General features: G+C 46.8%; 7 protein-coding genes across 7 annotated transcripts; 2 read left to right on the forward strand and 5 right to left on the reverse strand.

Annotated features, from left to right (window-relative positions):
* Positions 1-2003: 2003 nt before the first annotated feature.
* Positions 2004-4265, reverse strand: BDV38DRAFT_200541 (Zn(II)2Cys6 transcription factor). Its single transcript, XM_032052444.1, has 4 exons — positions 3632-4265; positions 3273-3477; positions 2979-3167; positions 2004-2693 (listed from the first exon to the last, which is right to left on the reverse strand). Exons 1-4 carry the CDS (start codon positions 3775-3777, stop codon positions 2145-2147), a joined length of 1089 nt encoding a protein of 362 aa, XP_031908893.1. The 5' UTR covers positions 3778-4265; the 3' UTR covers positions 2004-2144.
* A 1913-nt stretch (positions 4266-6178) lies between these two features.
* On the forward strand, positions 6179-7543 carry BDV38DRAFT_287427 (condensation domain-containing protein; the record flags this gene model as incomplete). The annotated part of the gene is made up of 2 exons (XM_032060865.1): positions 6179-6244; positions 6314-7543. The coding sequence occupies 2 exons, from the start codon at positions 6179-6181 to the stop codon at positions 7541-7543; spliced, it is 1296 nt and encodes a 431-aa protein (XP_031908894.1).
* Positions 7544-7753: 210 nt separating this feature from the next.
* BDV38DRAFT_287428 (uncharacterized protein) lies at positions 7754-9672 on the reverse strand (the record flags this gene model as incomplete). Its single annotated transcript, XM_032060866.1, has 3 exons — positions 7754-8152; positions 8254-9354; positions 9472-9672. 3 exons carry the CDS (start codon positions 9670-9672, stop codon positions 7754-7756), a joined length of 1701 nt encoding a protein of 566 aa, XP_031908895.1.
* A 1339-nt stretch (positions 9673-11011) lies between these two features.
* BDV38DRAFT_287429 (uncharacterized protein) lies at positions 11012-14841 on the reverse strand (the record flags this gene model as incomplete). Its single annotated transcript, XM_032060867.1, has 3 exons — positions 11012-12237; positions 14178-14223; positions 14278-14841. 3 exons carry the CDS (start codon positions 14839-14841, stop codon positions 11012-11014), a joined length of 1836 nt encoding a protein of 611 aa, XP_031908896.1.
* A 703-nt stretch (positions 14842-15544) lies between these two features.
* Positions 15545-16110, reverse strand: BDV38DRAFT_274837 (S26 family signal peptidase; the record flags this gene model as incomplete). The annotated part of the gene is made up of 2 exons (XM_032057913.1): positions 15545-15755; positions 15812-16110. The coding sequence occupies 2 exons, from the start codon at positions 16108-16110 to the stop codon at positions 15545-15547; spliced, it is 510 nt and encodes a 169-aa protein (XP_031908897.1).
* A 724-nt stretch (positions 16111-16834) lies between these two features.
* BDV38DRAFT_287431 (uncharacterized protein) lies at positions 16835-17335 on the forward strand (the record flags this gene model as incomplete). The annotated part of the gene is made up of 2 exons (XM_032060869.1): positions 16835-17120; positions 17175-17335. The coding sequence occupies 2 exons, from the start codon at positions 16835-16837 to the stop codon at positions 17333-17335; spliced, it is 447 nt and encodes a 148-aa protein (XP_031908898.1).
* A 989-nt stretch (positions 17336-18324) lies between these two features.
* On the reverse strand, positions 18325-19235 carry BDV38DRAFT_287432 (uncharacterized protein; the record flags this gene model as incomplete). Its single annotated transcript, XM_032060870.1, has 2 exons — positions 18325-19029; positions 19077-19235. The coding sequence occupies 2 exons, from the start codon at positions 19233-19235 to the stop codon at positions 18325-18327; spliced, it is 864 nt and encodes a 287-aa protein (XP_031908899.1).
* Positions 19236-19706: the final 471 nt, after the last annotated feature.

Below are 19706 nucleotides of genomic sequence, written 5' to 3' on the forward strand. Positions count from 1 at the left end.
TATTCTGCCTATATAACAGCTTGCCCACTAGACTACCTCTATCTAGTCAAGAATCATTAATCTTCTTGATTACGAAGTTCTGTTTCGATGTCTTTGTCTATCCCTACAGTCAGTATTTCTACAGTGTCTGAGCACAGAGGCTTTTAAAGGTTTCGGAACATGGCTATATTTATTGTTGCTAAACTAGAGACTATTTCTATCTCCTACGCGTTTTGTAACCTGCTACCATAATTACAGCTTCTATATATATTCTAGTTAGCCTTAAAGAGCTGGTGCTTATAGAGTCTTTATATTAAATCAAAGCTATATACTTATAGTGCCTACGAGATCTCAATATAGGATATTACTAAAGATGAGGTTAAATACATATATTAAAAGTATAAGTTTACCATTATGATTGTCTTAAGTGCACCGTTGGATGATACACTATACAAGAACATTTATAACTTTGGGAGTTTCTACGCAGAGGAGAGCATATAGATAGACTAGTTGTAAAGACTATAATTCATACCTGCTACTTGATATTTTGCAAGCGGCCGTATTAAAGCTTATATTGTAAGATAGAACAAGAATCTCGAGACTTAAAAATATTGTAATGCGGTTGCTATGTGCGCAATCTACTACTCGGGTAGTGAGTCAAGCAGGCAAGGTAGGAGTGTAATGTAATGTATCATGCGTTGGGATTCACGCAATGATCTTGTTGGGGTGATCCTGGAGCCAGTATGTTCATAGATAGGAGGCTTCGCATAGGAGTTTCGAATATCATCCAGCGACAGTCATTTCCCTTCGATTACTTTCCCCTTGGCGCAAGACAGGCGTTGGGTGTACTTGGACCTACCCTTCACTATATGCTTAAAATAGTAAACTATTTCTGGATTATTCTCTACTATTCTGCTGCCTACAACCTCGGCAGTCCACAGTTTGACACATTTACTACTGTAGCACTAAGCGAGGAGAACGATATCCTTTTCAAAAGCATGCTAAACACACTGAATATCGATATCTAACCGATACTTCTGTTTCACACTCTATGGTAGAACCAGCTTTAAAAGCAATGCCTACGGATTTGTATTGTAGTAAGAAAGACTATATAGAGAAGACCTACTACACCCAGGGAAGCTGTCGGAGAGTTTGAAAAAGTTAGAGAAGCATGAAAGGATGTAATGTAAGAAGCTTTTATTCCATATATCGCCTTAAGATACGTGTACAAACACAGAGAGATACGCCTGCTAGAAGCAAAGAATATGCTTCTGGAGTTATAGGAAATTGCTTGCTTTAGACGTCGGGAAGCTTCACGGTCGCCAAATGGGGGGAATGGCGGGCTGGGGATACTCTAGCTGCCTAGTTAGTCTGCCCACATAACAGCTGGCCTACTAGAGGCCTTTCCATCACCTCCTGACACCTCCAGTAGGTTTTGGTCATGTAGTAAAAATCGATTAATTGTTGTGCTAGAACTACATATGAAAAGCGACTAACTACTTGAATTAGCTACATTATCAATTAATTAGTGACTTTCAGTTCCCAGTAATGATATTTACTGATGGCCGTCTCCTGATCTTGCTAACCACGCAGCTATTACTGTATATTCAGTTACTCTACTAAGATAGTCTGCCTTCTAACACCGTCCCATCTTTGAACAGTAAGCTAGAATACAACCGCCTGCCTATCTCGGTGTAACACATATGCTTGATCCATTCAATCAACAGTTGCATATTGCATTGGTGTATTTCATGTCTTGTCGAAGCGTGATCCACCTCGGTGATCTCAGAATAAAAATTATGTTCAATACATATACTGTATAATGACGGACTGGATACTGCCATACCCTCTTCTCTATCATAGCCCTCATGAAAAGCTTTCATCGGCTGAATTGATAAACGAATCTAGTCAAATGATCGCTCAATCAGGTGATATGACCCTACGCAGACCCCCCAAATAAACTATCCTGAAACAGCCCCCAGAATAGCAGACAGGTTATTAAGCCACTTAAACGTCTGGTCGGGGGACCTTTTAGGGGATGGCATGCGCAGAGTGGGCGTGGCGGGATCCAATCCCTATTCTACAGGATTCAATATACAACTCGCTAACTTCATCTGCTGCTAATGAGTCATATATATCCCCTTAACAAGAACGGAACCAAGAAATCAGAACCAACAAAACCCCCCATCAGGCTGTAGCACTCTCGCCGTCTGGCTAATCCACCTCGCGCCTGAATTTCTCTCGCAATACGCGCTCCGATCCTCCGCCAGCCGCGAGGCCAAGTCCGAGCTCGCATGCCAGAGTTCATCGCTATCGGGAAGCGCGAATTGCAAATTCGCTAGAGAGAGCAAACTCCGGCCCTGCGAAGATGCACCGGTGTCAGGGACCCGGCAGGATCGACAGACTTTGTACAGTGAAAGGGCGAAGCGCTTGACTTCCTCAACACCCACCCAAATGTAAACGTCGGGCAGGGTGTTTTCGAACTGGGCGACCATCGAGGGGTAGAAGAACATTTTACGCTTGAGGCAGGTGCGGACGAGGGCTTTTAGGAGCTGCAAGGGGAGGGTGGGGAGTTCGTGAGTTAGCTGCAGGTTTAGACCTTGATTATCTTTAAGGAGGGCGAAAATGATTTGGAGCAGGATTCCTTGATATGTTGCCATGGGCCAGGGGGAGGGGGGTTCTGCGTTGTGCTGGCTTGGTGCTTCCCATTTATCCTGCCAACGGTTAGTGAGTGGCGGAATATGGAAGCAGGGAAGAAGATACGAGGACTTACCACCGCGACATTCCCCTCCTCCCACGCCCCAACCCAGACCCTTCAACACGCCGTTAAGCATCTGCAAACTAGATCTCTAAGGCTAATTTAGAGCCTGGTTCGCAGTTGCAGAAGGCCTGCTTGTACGTGTTCGCGAGGCACGAGTGAAGAGTGTTCATAATCTGAGCGGAGGTGTGGCGGGATTGAATGGGGGATGTGGCAGTATCAAGTCCCAAGGCAAACTCACTCGCTGTTGATGGATAGACACAAGGAGTTTCGAGTGCAGATCCGTCGCTGCAATCCGGGCATCCTCTTGACCGGTCAACCATAACCCCATCATCATGACGGATTGACAGAGAAGAGCGGGCTCATGGTCCGGATCGAAGGTTGCGCGGTGCAGAAATGGCCATGTGGAGTGAAACTTCTCGAAGAACACCTGGATATAAATTAACGCTCTAGAGGGGCTTTTTTCAATTGCGTCCAAGTTGTGTATGGGGGCCAAATGGGTGGAATCAACTAAAAGTCTGGCGGTTGGACTAACGGCGAGACTGGGTTGTTGAACTTGGCGGCCCCGAATCGAGCACCCAAAGGAGCAATCAATCCCTCGCCGCACACACGCTCCGCATGGAGTCTTTCCGTCACATTTGGACTTTCGCGAGTAGCAGTGATTGCACGCTCGAAGTGTGCGACCTGGTTGAAGCTCTTTATCCTCGTGATGGGTGCGGACATGCTGACGGAGCGTATCACTATTCTGTACTTAGCACCATTCATGATCCAGGTCATCATCTGCCGAGATTCCTTCAAAGTCCATCCTTTCAGTACACATGCGATCCATGTGGCAATGGCCATATTCGAAGCCTCCAATTCCAATTCCGTGTTTGGTGAACTGAACAGACTTACTTCCGGGCAAAATGTCGATCGCAAAACGGACATTCAAATGAGTCCGACTGAAAATGTCGTCGCGCATGTCGGGTGACATGTTCCTTCCGTCGATAGCTTAATCCACAACCCGGGAAGTGACATTGAAAAGACGCGCGGGTACTCATGGCGGGAAAATAAACTTATGATTTTCTTAGTTTTGGCTTGAGAAAATGGAAAGGCTGTATAGCGCCAAAATCTAGTCTCCCACGAGTTGACAGTGAACGGCAAGATGTCAGTCAAGTTGGGAACGAGTGGGGAACGACATGATGATCGGCGCAGATGGGATAGCGGGTGGGATGCCGATGGGATGACCGAAGAGTTAGGGCTTATTGCCTCCCGTGGCTAGCCCGGCCCCATCAGGGCAATGTAAACCACGTCATGGAAGTGAAACGGTGGTATGAGATGGAATGGGATGGGGGTGATGGGATACCGCAATCAGTGGGGGCTAGTGACTACTGACATTAAAATAAGCAGTTAGCAAATGTATGTAATTCTTCGTCAAATCAAGGCCTTAAGGTGAATAATCCTTCTTCTGTGGCCAAGAGCAGTTAAGTTCTCCGTCTCGTCAGATCAACCAATGGGATCATGTGATGGTGGGATGGTGGGATGTCGGGATGGTGGGATGTCGGGATGGTGGGATGATGGGATGGCGGCAATTATAGGCGAAGCCTTGCCCCAAGAAAACTGTTAACTTGTGTTCTCACTTAATTCCCGTCATGCAGCTAATTTCTCAGTGTTCGCGAGCTATACATAGTTGAAGGGATACCTGCACGTGCCGCCGATTTTGCCCAACGGAAACATCAAAAATGAAGCTTTCGAGTCTCAGGCAATTTAGATTATACAGAGATATCTTGGAGTAAAAAGACCAAGGTTCTAAAGAAGTTAGATATGTTTTGGAATTGTCCCGAAAGTTACAGATCTACAACTGATGATTTTTAGGAGGCGCTTCCATCCACTGCAATCGTCAAACCCCAGCAGATTCTGTGCTCAGCTCTCGATTTTGCTATACAGGCGAACGATACATTAGCACATCAAATAGTAGTTGGTTGTTTCCGACTGACCAATTGGAACTCGGCTTGATGAGATATTTACACTGGCGACACTATTCTGAATCCCCGTCCCCAGCTAGGCTAGCCTTCAGCTATGTCCGAAAAGTTCAGCACAACAAAAAAAAATACTGACACATTGTACACGCTATGTTCTTTCGACAATTTCTGCAATCCCAGAGCAAAATTAGAAAAAGCCGTACATGCAGTTACATAAGATAAAATGATGCATGTGGTTGTCACTATTCGGACAAAAGTCGCTGTGATCTTATATGTTTGGAGCGCAGCATGAAAACCAAAAAGCATAGCTATTCTGCCGCATCTTATCTTGTATTACAGGAGGAATTATTGCCTATTATTTGAGGGACACGTCTTAGTTTATTCATGATAGGGCACCTATTTATTTGTCCAAAAGTTCACCAAAAGGTGGAAGATACTGCTATGGAGTGACACCATAATCGACTGATAGTAACCCCACTGACCATATGTGGTTTCCACATACAGGTGTCCATACGTGAATGCAGATATTGAAAGCTGCAAGGGATTGAATGATACTAAGGAAGAGCAATGATGGGCCTCGATTAGTCAAGGTATTCATGTTGCTTTAATAAAGGGTATGAAACATTGCGTTGCAGCTATCAAGGGCTAAACCTCTATAACCGAATAACAAGGGTGGATACAAAAGGAATCGTCGAGGAGGAAAGAGAAGAGAAAAGAGCGATGAGACGATCGCGAAAGAAGGGGGGGAAGAGGTCACATGATAGAGTGTACTAATCAATATACTAATTATATGGCAGGCGAGGAGAACTCCTGGATGTATTCCATCTGGGGGATGGCATTTCTCAAGTTTACTCAGGACATGAAACACGAGGGCTGAGGGCCCGAGTAGGCTAATGGGCTCTAGCCCCTTACAGCAGCAGCTTTCGAGGTAAAAACGTACAATACAAAATACAGAGCCATGTTTGGGCTTTTTTGCATATTGTTATGAATTTTTATTGTTCATTTTGTCTAGGGTCCCTTCAAATCTATATTGCCCTTGTGTTTTGAGAGATATATATTTTTTTATGGAGACTGTAATTTGTCGTGGTGATGAGGCCTATGCGCCACATCGCGGTGAGCATAAAGATTTAGAAGCCACGACCCTGCTATGAACCGGAAAGATAAAAAATATCTTAATCAGTATGCGTGGTAATCGAAACACTTGGATTGCCCCCGCCTGGCCTCGCTGGCACAGTTGGTGTTGTCCCAAAATAAATTCGAGCCTCTACAGGCGCACGGACAATCTCGTAGTAGAGCAGCGAGTCCCACCCGAGAATCTTGACGGGATGGGCCGAGGTAGGGGACCTTGAAATCGTTGGTTCGGTTAGCTCCTGAGGTGGTTGTGGTACTCGGCAGCTTGCCGATGCTATCGGGTATGCCGATGAAGTAGAGGTACGCAGACAGTGGAGCTTTACAGACCACAGCCGATATACGCTACGCTATGGATCCCCAGGGAGATCAGGCCACGTATGGGGTCTGGAAACATAAGGCCCAGCACTTAATTCGGGTGACCTGATGATCTACAAGAGGCCGTGTCGTCAGCCAATCCAATAAACCACTATTTTAATAGCTTTAGTCTCTGACTACAGCCAACCAGTCTTTCCTGAACCTCGGGGGAGATTCACTCAAGGCGCTGCTTGTCGTCTCCGAGTTATTGCCGTTTAATTATGTCGCCGAACTGGGAGACCTTCTTCGAGCGGATTCCCTGGCCACTGCAGCCGCCTCTCTCAAGTACGAGGTGATAGCGCAAACTGATCAAGAGCCGCCAGCCCCGTATAGCCTCATCAAGGGCGGACCAGACGTTGACCCAACAATATACGAGGACGCATACCACGCTACCCCCTTCCAGGAGGGGATCATTTCCGCGCACCGAAGTAACGGCGGATACGTGTATCACCGAGCCTTCAACATTAAGGGATACGAGATACCCAGGCTGCAGCAGTCTTTCCAAAAAGCCATCAACGCGAACCCCATCTATAGAACGAGCTTCCTCGAGAACGGCACAGCCTTCCTGCAGGCCGTGAACCGGCAATTCCAGCTCCCCTGGCAGATGATATGCGACATCTCGATCGAAGACTATGTATCGCACAATACATCCCAGGATATGGATCTCGGGCAACCTCCGATCCGAGCCGCCATTATCAACGGCGAGATCCTCATCGTCACCATGCACCAAGCCCTCTTTGACTTCTGGTCCTCCAAATTCCTCTTCCAAGATGCAGCAGCTGTCTACCACAATCAGCCCTTAGTGGTCAGACCCCCCTTCAACATCCTCGTCCGTCATTCCCAGAGATTGGATGAGAACATTGCCGCAGACTTCTGGTCCGGGTACCTTCGGAACGCTGCTGCAACGCTGCTCACAACGGAAACTGCGCCGTTCAACGCTCTCAAGCGAACCATCCAGTTTGACCTTCGCACGTTTACCGCCTCTGCGGGTGTCACGACCGGTGCGCTTATGTACGCCGCTTGGTCAATTATTCTCTGGAAGCACACGGGAAGCGCTGACATTACCTTTGCCATCACGCTTTCGGGGCGCGATGCTCCGATCCCGGGGATCCAGGATCTGAATGGACCGACCATGACCACTGTCCCTATTCGGGTTCGGCTGGAGCCAAACCTCGCGGATCACCACATCGTTCTGCCCCCCATCCAAATTGATGTTGAATGCAATATTATTGACAGAGATCTCGCCGTTTTCAACTGGCCATCCGAGCTTGCTCAGGGCACCCCGAGCAAGTGGCGCCCCGGTGTCGCTGAAGGTATAGACAGTGCACAGACAGCTGCGGATATCCTTGGCGAAGAGTGAGAAAACATAAGTCGACACAAGTTCAAGCAGTATAGTACACACCTCATTGGCACAGCAGATAAAGATAATAGCGCTAACATGGTTAACTGTCTCAAAGAACTCGGACATTGCTGCCGTAACGAAGTGGTCACGCTCGATACCCCGAGAGTCGCCATAGCCGGGCGTGTCGACCATAAGGAGGGTCTTGCCCCGGAAAATAGACGAGAGTGGTCAGATACAGAAGCAAGTCATAATCTGGGTCACTGAATCAGACTGTTTGGCTCCACGGTCGTCGATGACCAGGATGCGTGCCGGGTCGTCAATATGTTGACCGAGCAGATATGAGATGAAGGCGTTGATTTCGGTGCTTTTGCCGTGGCCACTAGTTCCTGCAAAAACAGCCACCACAGTATTATCTGAGTCTTCAATGGGTGCAGCTTTGATCTCGGGCTTGAACTCAGGTGCGACGTCAACGATACGGACAGCAACTTGGTTTTGGAATCGTTGATCTGTGCATTCACGCTGGGCTATTTGGGTGAGACCCAGAAAGAGTGTCTTCTTGCTGTTGCCATTATCGGGAGTGTACAGGTCCCATGGTGTGCTTCCCGGCTTCGATTTCGAGAGTGTGTCCTTGTTCCGATTAAAAAAATCACTCATCTCAGAAGCCACTGATGGCAGCTTTCCCGTGCGGCCCACGACAGGAAGTCATCCGACCGCGGGCCAAGTACTACCTTGGTGTTGGAGGCGTTGCAGCTGACCTCGGCCGCGACCTCGTTCTCGCTTGCCCGGGGGAATACGCCGTCCTTGTCGGGGTTGAGTCGACGGCAGTACTTGATGGTGAAACCGGTCGTTGGGATCACCTTTTCGTCGGCTTCGTCGCGCTCCTGAAGCCAAGCCACAGTGATAGTTTGGCCTTGAACGGTCAGCGTTGGAGCCGTGGGGGGTTTGGCGAGCCTTCCAGGTACCAGGACAAGCTTTCCCTGGCTGTCTAACACAATTTCGCCAACTTTGGTCGCTTTTTTCTTCTCGTTTTTCATAACATACGCCTTGTCAATACCTGCCACCCCAAAAGCGACGGTAACGCCTGAAGCTGTCAGCAAGCGCTGCTTACGGAGGTCCGCACAAGACTGCTGTATCCTCGTGACGGTTTCTTGGTCTTCAAACCACTCTTCATCCTCATCGTCCGAATCCTCTTCGGATTCGCTCCCCTCCTTTTTAGCATCACTAGTATCAAATTTGGAAGCTCGAGACTCGACTTTCGCTTGGAATGGGTGCTTGGCACGCCCAATCGACCGACCCCCGAAAGATAACAGCAGTCTGGGGACTCCGCCGCCGACCAAAGACTGCGCCTTAATCCCACCGAGGTGATTCTCGAAGTTGGAGTCCAGCAGCGTCGCGACGGTTGTGCGAAGCACATTAGCCTCTTTGCATTTGTTGATGATAAACCGTTCTGCAAGCTTAGCACGCTGCTCAAAGAGGGCGACAGCCGCTCGAAGTTCGGTGATCATCGCGTTCTCGTCTGTGTTGCCGTCTCGCAGTTTGGGCAGGAGGCGGCGTGCATCCTGTGTGAACTCATTCTCAGCTGTAATAAACGCAGTCTGGAGGTTCGAGATCTGCCGCTGTATCGCAGGAAATTGCTTTTGGAATACTTCCTGCTGCACCAGGTCTCTCAGCCTAAGGCCTGCTGTGGTGCCGGCCTGGAGTGCCGCCGCTGTCTTGTTGACTAGGCCCTCTTCCATAGCAGCCGAGTATGATTGGATGTTATCGTGGTGCATTCCAGTGAAGCTGGACTCAGGCGCTGAGAGTAATATCTTTTCGAACAATCGAGTACACTTATTACATTCAATAACAAATACATAACCAAAAAAAAAATGATTTTTTTTAAAAAGAAAAAAACAGCAAACAAGAGTAAACGCCTTCAATCATTCAAATATCCTTGTCTGATGGACAGGGGTAGTAACACCTGGCGACCCCCAAAAGAACGGTGTTCTGCGCTTCCCGCCTTTTAACTCCTGCTTCTGGTTCTGTCTGCGCAGTTCTTGTTCACGAGCGCGCATCTGTTTGCTTCGCTTCCGACTTCGACGCTGCTGGTCCCTCCGGTCTAGGGCAGCGTTGTCGGCGCCGAAGAGTTTGCGGAGCCAGTCTAGCATGGTACTCTCTTCTGAATTAACCCTAAATGTTTGCCTTCCTGCTTGGGCCACGGAAAAAACCCAACCTATAGAGTGAAGTGGTGGTAATGATTATACTGAAAGTATGGAATTAGTTAAAGAATTATTTTCCTTGTGGAGTTTTGTTATGGGCTTGAGTGTTGACGTGAGGACTTACCGTGATTGAGCTGTTGTGGGGAGGTTGTAGCACATAGGATCTACTCGGTAAATACTGTGTCTCGCCCCCAGCGGGCTTGGGTTTCCCTTGAATTTATTCTGTTATCGACTAGTAGTCAGTGCAGGTGACCGATGGGGCCGTAATTACGGCGGACTGAATCGAAGTTTCGGACAATAAAGATTTCTGACTGAAACCTTGGCGTTTTGCATTAAACCACGCATTAGCGTCAAGATTACTAGAAAGATTGTATATAAGATAAAAGAGAACAAATCACTTGAGGATCTAAATTCTCCGCGCAATTCTAATATATATAGTTTTGTGGGCTGTCGGGTCCCCGGCGCCTCGATTACAGCGGGGTACTGTTATCTGAGACGGCGAGCTGAGTTATTCACTGTTATAAATTTCTAAATTTAAGAGCTATAGTATCTAAAGATATAATTTTTTTTAAAAAATAATAATAAATATTAAAATATTATAAAAATTATAAATATATTTAGAGCTAAATTAAGTATTTAAATTATTATAGATAGTAAATATTACAGCAGAGTTTTTTTAAATAGATTAATTTGACTGACTTAGGCTAAGATGTAGTGTCTTGGTATTAGAGAGTTTGGTAATATTTTACATTGTCCAGAACTTCGATTTTGTGGAAAGGTTTATGGCTTCTAGCCAATCAATCGCATTCTAGTGGAAGAAGCCAAGCATCGTTGTAATATACAAAGCATGCCGCCACCGACATGGGGCAAGAATATATCTTAAGTCAATCGCAAATGAAAGTGACTCTGATTGGCGGATAAACGTGCTTGCCTATTCTGTGATATGATCGCAGCTTTAGTGAGGGAAATTACGCACACCTAGGGCACTGATTGCGGTGGCACAAAGTGCGAAGCCCTAATTTGGTATTCACCTTGGGGGGCTGCCAGGTCAAAGACAACGCAGTTAGTGTCCGACTCGGAGCATTTACTGGGGAATTCCCGACTCTTGTATTTTTTTGGTGTGTGAAGAAGTATACAGTGTTGACGGTTTGACTTGATAATATGTTGCTCTTTTCCTTTTTTTTTCTTTTATCAATAGCGCCTGTTGACGGCAGAGATCGGTGAAATCACCCGACTCACACCGACCCCGTTCATCAATAATGCTACTGACTACTGACTACCACCAACCCTAGTATCCCTGAACTTGCGTCAAAACTGTATACAGTTTAGGATACTGCCACTTGGGAGTGATCCAGAAAAAGAACCCTAAAACCCAAACATACCCCGAAACCGCATTGATCGTCTTCAGCAATACCGACCAAATATCCTTATCATCATCCGCACGACATCCCTTCACGCGCTCCAGCCTGCGCACCACAAGCAGCTCTAAAGCACTAGCCATGAAGTTGGCCACGAAGAAGAGCAGATCGTCGTGCGGATGACAGGGCTCGCCCGCCTGCCAGTCGGCAATCACATGGCACAGCCCGGAGAGCAAGAACGTCCAGAATGCGACGAAGATCTTCTCGGTTTGGCATCCGGGTGTCATGCCCATGAGACGGCGGGTGACCTGTGTTCCGGAGGAAGCGCAGCAGGAGACTGTGAGGCGGTGCCAGAACTTCGTCCAGAAGCGGCGGATGCTGTATGCTTGAAGGGGGCTGCCGAAGAGGGGTTGCCATTCATTGGGGGTGTCGAGGCGAAGTATGACACTGAAGAGGATGGAGAGGAGGGCGTTGCAGAGGTCGAGCATGAGGTAGGCGATCCAGATCCAGTAGATGGAGAGGAAGAGGCGGATTTCGATCTCGCGGAGTGTGATGGGGGGATGGTTGTCGTGGAGGGGTAGGAGGCGGCGGAGGAAGACTTTACGAGAGGGAGCGAAGTCTTGCGCGGTGAAATTGAAATAAAGGGGAACTAGGGGGCCAATGATGAAGAGCTGAAGGGCCCAGCAGAGGGTGATCTTGGCGAGTTGGCAGAATGTGAAACATAGTCGACTGTGGGACGAAATGGAGGGCTTGTGTCGTGGTGGGAGTCCGGTGCTCATACGACGCTGTGGATCGTTCCAGATCTTGTATGTCGCGAGCCATGGAGATGTTGTCTGGGGCACTCTCAGTTGGTCAAAGTAGAGGACGGCCGCTGCATGTTGGATCCAGACGCAGGCGAAGAGTGCCCAGAGCACGTTCATACCGGTGAGCCATGTTAGGTAGGGGCTCGTATGCAGTGAGAGGATCGCGCTGCCAAACAGCAGTGGCGAGAGATACAGTCGACCTCTATAGGGGAGGTGGATGGCAACATAGAATAATATGCTTGAGAAAGCGAAAAACGCTGGGGGGATGAGGGACTTCAGAAACAGCATGAGGTGTTTGCAAAATTGATCGGGGAGACTCAGGTGAAAGAAGTCAAGCAGTAGGATGTAGAAGTCTGCGATAGCAGTTAACTCTTTGTTCCACTAACTAAATTTCCTTCCGTTCCTACCAATTGGCCGAAATTTGCCTCGTATCCTGCAATGGAGCCGAAAACGTGTACCTCTTTAACCAGGGCCTATGGCCATCACAGCCAGCATGGTCCGGAATAATGCAACTATGCGCCTAGTTATGGCCCCCAACTTTCAGATGAACGTTATTGCAGGTTCATATAGTCCTGAGACAAGCTCCCAATAACTAGATCCTTCGCGTTGTGGGTCAACATTAGATGTTGTCGCACTGGGTCGTAGCGTATTGCTTGCAGGCCTACATCCATTTACCCGAAGCTAACGCCGTAGCTGAACTGCATGGTTCTTAATGAAACCATACTTTATTGCGACCCCAACGTGTACGCCTTGGAAGTTGAAGAATGTGGAGGTATTTATGGCTCTATCGCTGCGCAAGGAGTTGCCCACAGCCTGCCGGACTTTCTTAACTATTGCCTACGAGGCAAGGTAGCAGGTATGTGAGGTACTAGCAGAAATTTCTAGTTGTATCCACCGGCTCAAATTAGAACCCATCTAGTTAGAGACATGGTAAATGAACGATGGCCAGATTATAAAGGAGTGTAGGCAAACGCTAAGACTAGTGCGGGAACAAGGAAGTTACCTAGTGTCGGATGCGCTTAGTCCGGGCACTAGCTATTGATTTATGAATTGGTGGCCCCACTAGCGTCCACAGCCTTGTCAAAGGGCAGAGTATTGGACCCCAGTGGTCTCCATTGGAATTAAGTGGGTCACTAGCTGAGGAAATTCCATTGAGTCCTGACTTCGCCACCACGAAGCCGGACTCGTGAAGGAACTCAGTGCCATGAAGGTGTCAGAACACACATATGACAACGTTTATCTATTAAGATAATTGAAATCTTCTAAGTGCTATAAATTATACGTACAGAGAGCCACAGGCGATAGAAATCCAAGGCAGTGGAAATTTAGGTAAGAAAAAACATTACAAGTAGTAGAAATTCAGGGGGACTCAAATAATATAGATTATGGAAACTAATACTGGTATGCTATCTCACTTAATAATATTCACAATCGATCTAGCTTCGGGATCGTGTTTATGGGTGTTTATAGTATTTAGGATGCGGCATTTTGTTCATTGGTCCATTTCCAAGTCTTGCCTATCACTTGTTAGAGCGGGCTCGCATAGCTCGCGTATTCAATACTGTGATGTCTCAAAACATTCAGAGCGTCAAGAAATGATCGCAGTTGGGTTTGATTTGCCGGGACGACAACTCCGAAATCGTAAGGTCGCATTAGTCGGGACGGCATCGGCCAAACCCAAATGGTGAATCGACAGTATGACACCTTTTTCGTTTCTCGGACTGTCTTTCCCATCAATAGTAAGTCTAGTATGGGTAAGACCTTTTTCCATGTCTCTGCAGACCTCTCCTAGTTCGTCAGGTGACGAACCATAAACAGTGTATGTAGTTAGTGAGTATCTAAGGCCTTCAGCTGTGAGGATGTTGAACCTGAAAGACGTTAACAGCTTTAATATTGTCTCTGCCATTAACTGTATTACGTTTATTTATCTGAAGCCTGCACTAGATCCTCTCTAGACTCCTGCAATACATGAATCTTACATCTATGTGTTGAATCCACTACATTGAAAGCAAGTAGGAAGTTAGGTTAGTGTTCGATCTATTCAACAGAGGGGCCGAGAGAGGAAATGAGATTCCATTTCTGATTATTTGCGTTACAAGAGAGATTATAGAAGTAATGACAATGATCGGATGTACATTTACCAGCGCTGCCAACTGTATCTGACAATCAAGGATCTCTTGTGATCTCAATAAACTATATACTTCACTGTCGATCACGGCACCTTGCTCTCTTTATTCTTTTACCGATACAACGTTATCTTTCTGGCTCTTGGGAGAATACGACGACGGCATACTGCTGTACTTAAGCAAGGTGGCCAGGAGCACGCCAATAATCGACGCCTACGAACGTACTGTTAGGCTCATCATATGGGATATTATATAAAGTGGACCTACCAGCGAGAGGTCCAACCCTTTTGCAACCGTCAACTCCCATTCAGGGCGTTTCCCCGGCACATATACCGAGAGTAAGTCCGTAAGCTTTGCTATCATCACCAGTGCCCCATTGCTATAGACATGCGTCTTCACTTTCCATATATCCTGTCCGCGGACTTCGATGACTGTGTCCTCACCGCCTGCAGCGGCATTCCTCATGTGGACGTCAAACTTGTCTTTGAAAGCACTCCATTTTGTCGCGATTGTGGCAATAGGCTCGGCATCGCTTTTGTCACCAGGCAGGTGAACAAACCATGTCACACCGGACTTTTTACGATGGAGTTCGAAAAGGGGCAGACCAGAGGAATCTCGAAAATGCCGTCGCTGGCTCAATGATCCGAAATCACCGTGGACGGAGAATAATTTAGTAACGGAGCCTGCTTTACCTTCACAGGTCGAGATGGTGAAGTCACCTCCGGACCAGCTCTTACTGTGTTGCTTGACCCGGATGGTCGTGGGACAGGACGCAATGTGTTCCGGCCGAATGGCGATTGGCTGTTTGAGGGTTGTTGGTGTTAATGCCATAGGGTTTGATCGGGTCTGAGCAGGAAGTATTGGATCAGTTGGGGCTCAGTGGAAGGGATCTTGGGGGGAAATAAACACATACCCTCTCTTACGACGGGTGGAGGAGGGTCATCTTATTTGGCTTTGAAGTAATCTGATTACCACAGCACTACCAGAGCCAAGGGTAGGAAATTGGGGTCATTGGTATCATACAACAAGGGGGCATGATGGGCCCAGCCAACAGAGCCAACGCTGGAACAAACAGCAAACCCTGACGTTGGTGGCTAGAACAGTGGGGCCAGCTTAGACTAGGCCGAGAAGCAGTCCCCGCCGAGAACGGAGAGATTCCGATGGCCTTGTCATAAGACTCGATATCCAAAACAGTTTGTCTCAATGTGTCTGAATTTGCTATGGAAACGCTAGGTATATTCCGCCGCCGGCTTGGCATTTAGGAATATTAGTTGGAGCCTTTCAGCTTGTGGGCCCTTAGATAGTTGAGCACCCTGAGGGCTATACAGCAATATAGCTAGGAATGCAATAGACTCAATTTGTTGAGATACGTTGATTCCTGATGTTTCCACCGATGACATCTACCTCCTAATTAGGCACCCGATGAGCCTGTAGCCGATACGATAGCTCCCTGCGCCCATCCCCCTGAGATTTCACAACAGAATTAGTGAAAATGGAGGCGAATAAAGTCTTGGTATCTCTGTAGCCGAGCGACCTATGATACCACGCCAAGAACAACAAACACAAACGTGATTATATACAAGATCAATGGGCTCTCCTTGAGCCAAAGACTAATCCACCCAACATAAGGAACATAGCCACGAATTAAGCCCACTACATTCTCGCGGTGGACAAACTCCTGACCCTCTGGGTAAAGCATGGTATCATCGACAGCATTATTATCGCCTTTAGTCAAGATGAGTTGCCTGGTCCTTGTTAGTACACTTTGGACCTGCACAAAAAGCAACAGCGGAGGACATACTTTGAGAGCGAAACCCCACTCACTTCCTGTTGGGAGACATGAATCGCTCGATGGACCATCGGTAGTGGACGACCATCGAACCACACCACGGGAATATCACCGGCGTGAATCCTCTCCTGCCGATTCCACAGGAATATGAGGTCCCCTCGGTAGAAGGCCGGCTCCATTGATCCTGAGGAGACTACCATGAGGGGATATGCGGTGCCGGTGACAACACATGTAATCTTCCAGGCTATGAGGGCAGTACCTAGGATCTTGATAATGGGCAGTGCCTCGGAGTAGTTGCGTCTTAACTTCATCTCTGAACTCTGCTGGCGTGGCTGTAATTGGCAATAGTACAACAACTGGACAAACTTGGAGTACAGAGAGAAAACGGACGTTGCAAAATAGATACTAAACCTCTTCTTGGCTGGAGCAGCTTTCCTCTCTTGCTCCTAGGATAATTGTGTGACCCGCTCGCTTGGGGTCCAGAGATTCAAATATACCGAAATAGGAAATATAGGAGCAGTGATTGCTACAGTCATAATTACCCCAGCACCAGGTTGCAAGCGAGTTGTGAATGGGGGCCGTTCAAGATCAGGTACCCTCAATCCACCCAGAACGCATGCACGGTCGATTGTGTGTAGTCTCAGTCGGAGCTGGTCCCATATTTGGAATAGTTAGGTCCGCTTTCGATATCTTCCCTGTCGGTTGTGGTCTCGTCCCTCAATTGTAATATCAAACAGACACTCACCCCACCCTTAATATGCCGCCCACGGAATAATTGAGACGAGAACGAGCACCTTGTCCCACACGTAGTCGAGCGAATACATGTTGGTATGCATAGATTCGAATCTCCTTTCCAGAAAATGACGCATCTTTGTATTGAAGCATAGTGATCGAGTCGACAACGAAGGTATAAAGGGGTCCTCAACACCCGGCTATCAGACACCCAGAACAAGCAAGGCAATCTTCTCCATCAGTCAATCACTCCAATCTTCTACACCCTCCTCTCTCTCTTCTGTACCCAACCAAACCATCAAAATGCACACTAAGTCTATCATCGCCGGCATATCCGTTGCCGCCCTTTCTCTTCTTCCCACCTGCCCTGCACCTCCCGTCGCCGCTCTAGTCATTACCGGCCTCGCTGCTCCTCTTGCCGGCAACCTGCTCTACATTGGTCTTAACGGCAACGTTAAGCGTGCTGAGCTCAACGGCGAGGCTCTATTCAAGCGCCAGTCCTGGCCAGGTGTCCCTGACTACAATATCCAAATGTGCCACGACGCCAACGTCGGCAGAACCGTGACTGTCACTCAGACCTCCACTTCTTGTACGTGCTCCTACGTCTCTGAAGACTGAAAACGGGATTACTGATTATCACTAGCCATGCGAATTGAGAACGTCGCCCCCGAGTGCATGAACCTCGCTACCGTGTTTACTGAGCAGGGAACCCCCATCCCATGTGGCTCTGCTTGTCTTGAGTACGTCAACCTCAGCGCTGAGGACAACCAGAAGCTCATGGACATCATCAACAACCTCCTCTAAGAAGGTTTTGGTTGGGGGAGGAGGCTGGATCATTAAAGGATGGCCAGGGAAATTGTATTGTTAGAAGTTCGCATGGAGTAGCCGTCGCTTGGCTGTAATATGTATCAGAAGTCTTTGAATATTATCTGCTTATATGGGCTTGACTTCCGGTGCTACTATAATTATAAGGGACGGATTCAGGGCAATCCTTGACTACCCAACAATATTTAAATATCCTCACCTCTTTATTTGTAGATAGATTAAAGCCTTGTATTTACAAATCTTTAATCTGTTTATTTTTATCTATGTTCATTACATTTGTAGGGCAGTTTGAAATTGACAGTTCTGCAAATAGATAATAATGTAACGGCGGTATACTATATAGGTGACCCCAGGGCATTCTGGATTGTTAATCCCGAATTACATAACCTTTGTCTTGTGGAATATCGGGCCCTGGCAATATCTCTTACAGGTAGTTAAGAATTGCCCTGAATCTCTCTCTTATACTAAAACCCTGTTCAGAGTTGTCTGTGTAGATATACCAGCAATATTTAATAAATATTTTAAGCTTAACAAAGAACTTCTTAATTTAATTCAGCTCGGGGTAATATAGAAGTAAATAAATCAATTTAATATCTGTTTATAGATGTATTTTCCCTATCGTTCTAGAGTAATAAATAGAGGTATTATCTATAAACAAACGGATTTTAGCTCAGACTATGTTCTACAATAGTAAAGAAACTTTTTAATAAAGTCTTCGAAGATCTGAGTATCAGTTGATTCCTAAAATACTTAAAATAAAATCCTCCTATCTTAAGTATAAGCTGGAAGGATTTGATATCTTTAGTCCCGATCAAATATGGCTACTTATATTGGTGATGTCCCAAGCGGAGACCAGCCAGTTCTTCTAAAGCCCACCCGTTTATCACACCCAGATTCATCCATATACATAAGGTGGTATGAGCAGAGCTCTGAAGTATGTAAAATCTGTATATCCGATATATCTAATTCTATACCGTTTTCACCTCCCCCGTCAAGATCAAATCCCTTGGAACAGCCAGTCCCTTGGTCGTATCGCCATCAGCCACAGGATGCGCCTTGAACACCTGTTTGCCCGGGAACAGCAGATTCGTCGCCAGAAAGTAGTCCAACGCCTTCATCTCCATCTTGATTGCAGGCGCAGGGACTGATTTATTGGTAAAATCAACAGGGACACTGGTTGTTTCCCCCGTGAACCAGTTGTCGACCCCCGATCCCCGATAAGTGACTGTCCACAGTTTATCCGAGGTGAAGTTGAGATTAAGAAGATTATTATGAGTGGTTAACGATCCACCCTCCCATTTTCCATAGGCGTTCCACTTAAAGGTAGGCTTGACAGTTCCCTTGCTAGTATAGTCGCCCGGGGTCATTGATTCTATAGGAATCCCCGGGCCAAGATTAATTTTCAATTTTCCCCAATCCATGCTGTATTCCTTGCTTGTGTATGAGATCTTGACTGGATCCGCATTCGGGGTTGCCACATCCGGGTGAACGGTGATGGTTGCAGCTGGCTCACTGGGGGAGAAGGAGAGTGCATCATGGCTGAATGTGTTTCCTGCGCTCCTCACCTCGTCGATCTTCACTTCTTCAGATATCAGATTTCCGGTGAAGTTCATTCCCGGTGTGCCTTTGGTAGAGGTGGGCTTCAGGTTACTAAACCCAGCACTCAGAGATGGCTATTGTCTGTTAGTCTGGATATCACTGCCAGATAGGCTGAACGTACTCTGAAGAACTTGTTGACTATCAAGTCATGGCTGAAGATGATACTGGCCGAGGATCCCTGTGGAATGGGGTTTGCATTGGTGTCTGGCCGGAAAGTAAACATGTCCTGTTTGCTCTGTCGTTTGCCGTTGTTTTTGCCTCCCTCGACGCCAATCCACATGATGAGAGTGCCTGGCAGGCTGTTGTGCTCATCCCGAGGGATCACGGAAAAGGCAAAGGAAATCGGCCGAAGGACGAATGTCCCGGTGGTAGGAGAATAGTTGTTGACACCGGCGATGAAGTGCTTGTATCCAGACCGGCTCTACATGGCAGTTAGACTGGTGTTTGGCCAGGTTAGGTTAGGTTAATAGGGTCAGTTATACCTAACTACTAGATTATAACTAGGTTAATAGAATTTTTATATCTAATTATAATTAAGTTAAAAATTAGATAGTTAATTTAGATTAACTATACTTAGTACTAAAATTATTAATTCTTATTTAATATAGTAGATAGTAAGCTAGATTAACTATAGTTAATTTAGAATTAATCTAACTATTTTAACTGATTATAAAAATACTCTATTAACAGTATTAAAAAATTCTATTTATTAATTATATATAGAAAAAAAGTATATTTTTAATTAAAAATT

This window comes from Aspergillus pseudotamarii (genome assembly GCF_009193445.1).
Source record: "Aspergillus pseudotamarii strain CBS 117625 unplaced genomic scaffold BDV38scaffold_76, whole genome shotgun sequence".
Lineage (NCBI taxonomy): Eukaryota > Fungi > Ascomycota > Eurotiomycetes > Eurotiales > Aspergillaceae > Aspergillus > Aspergillus pseudotamarii.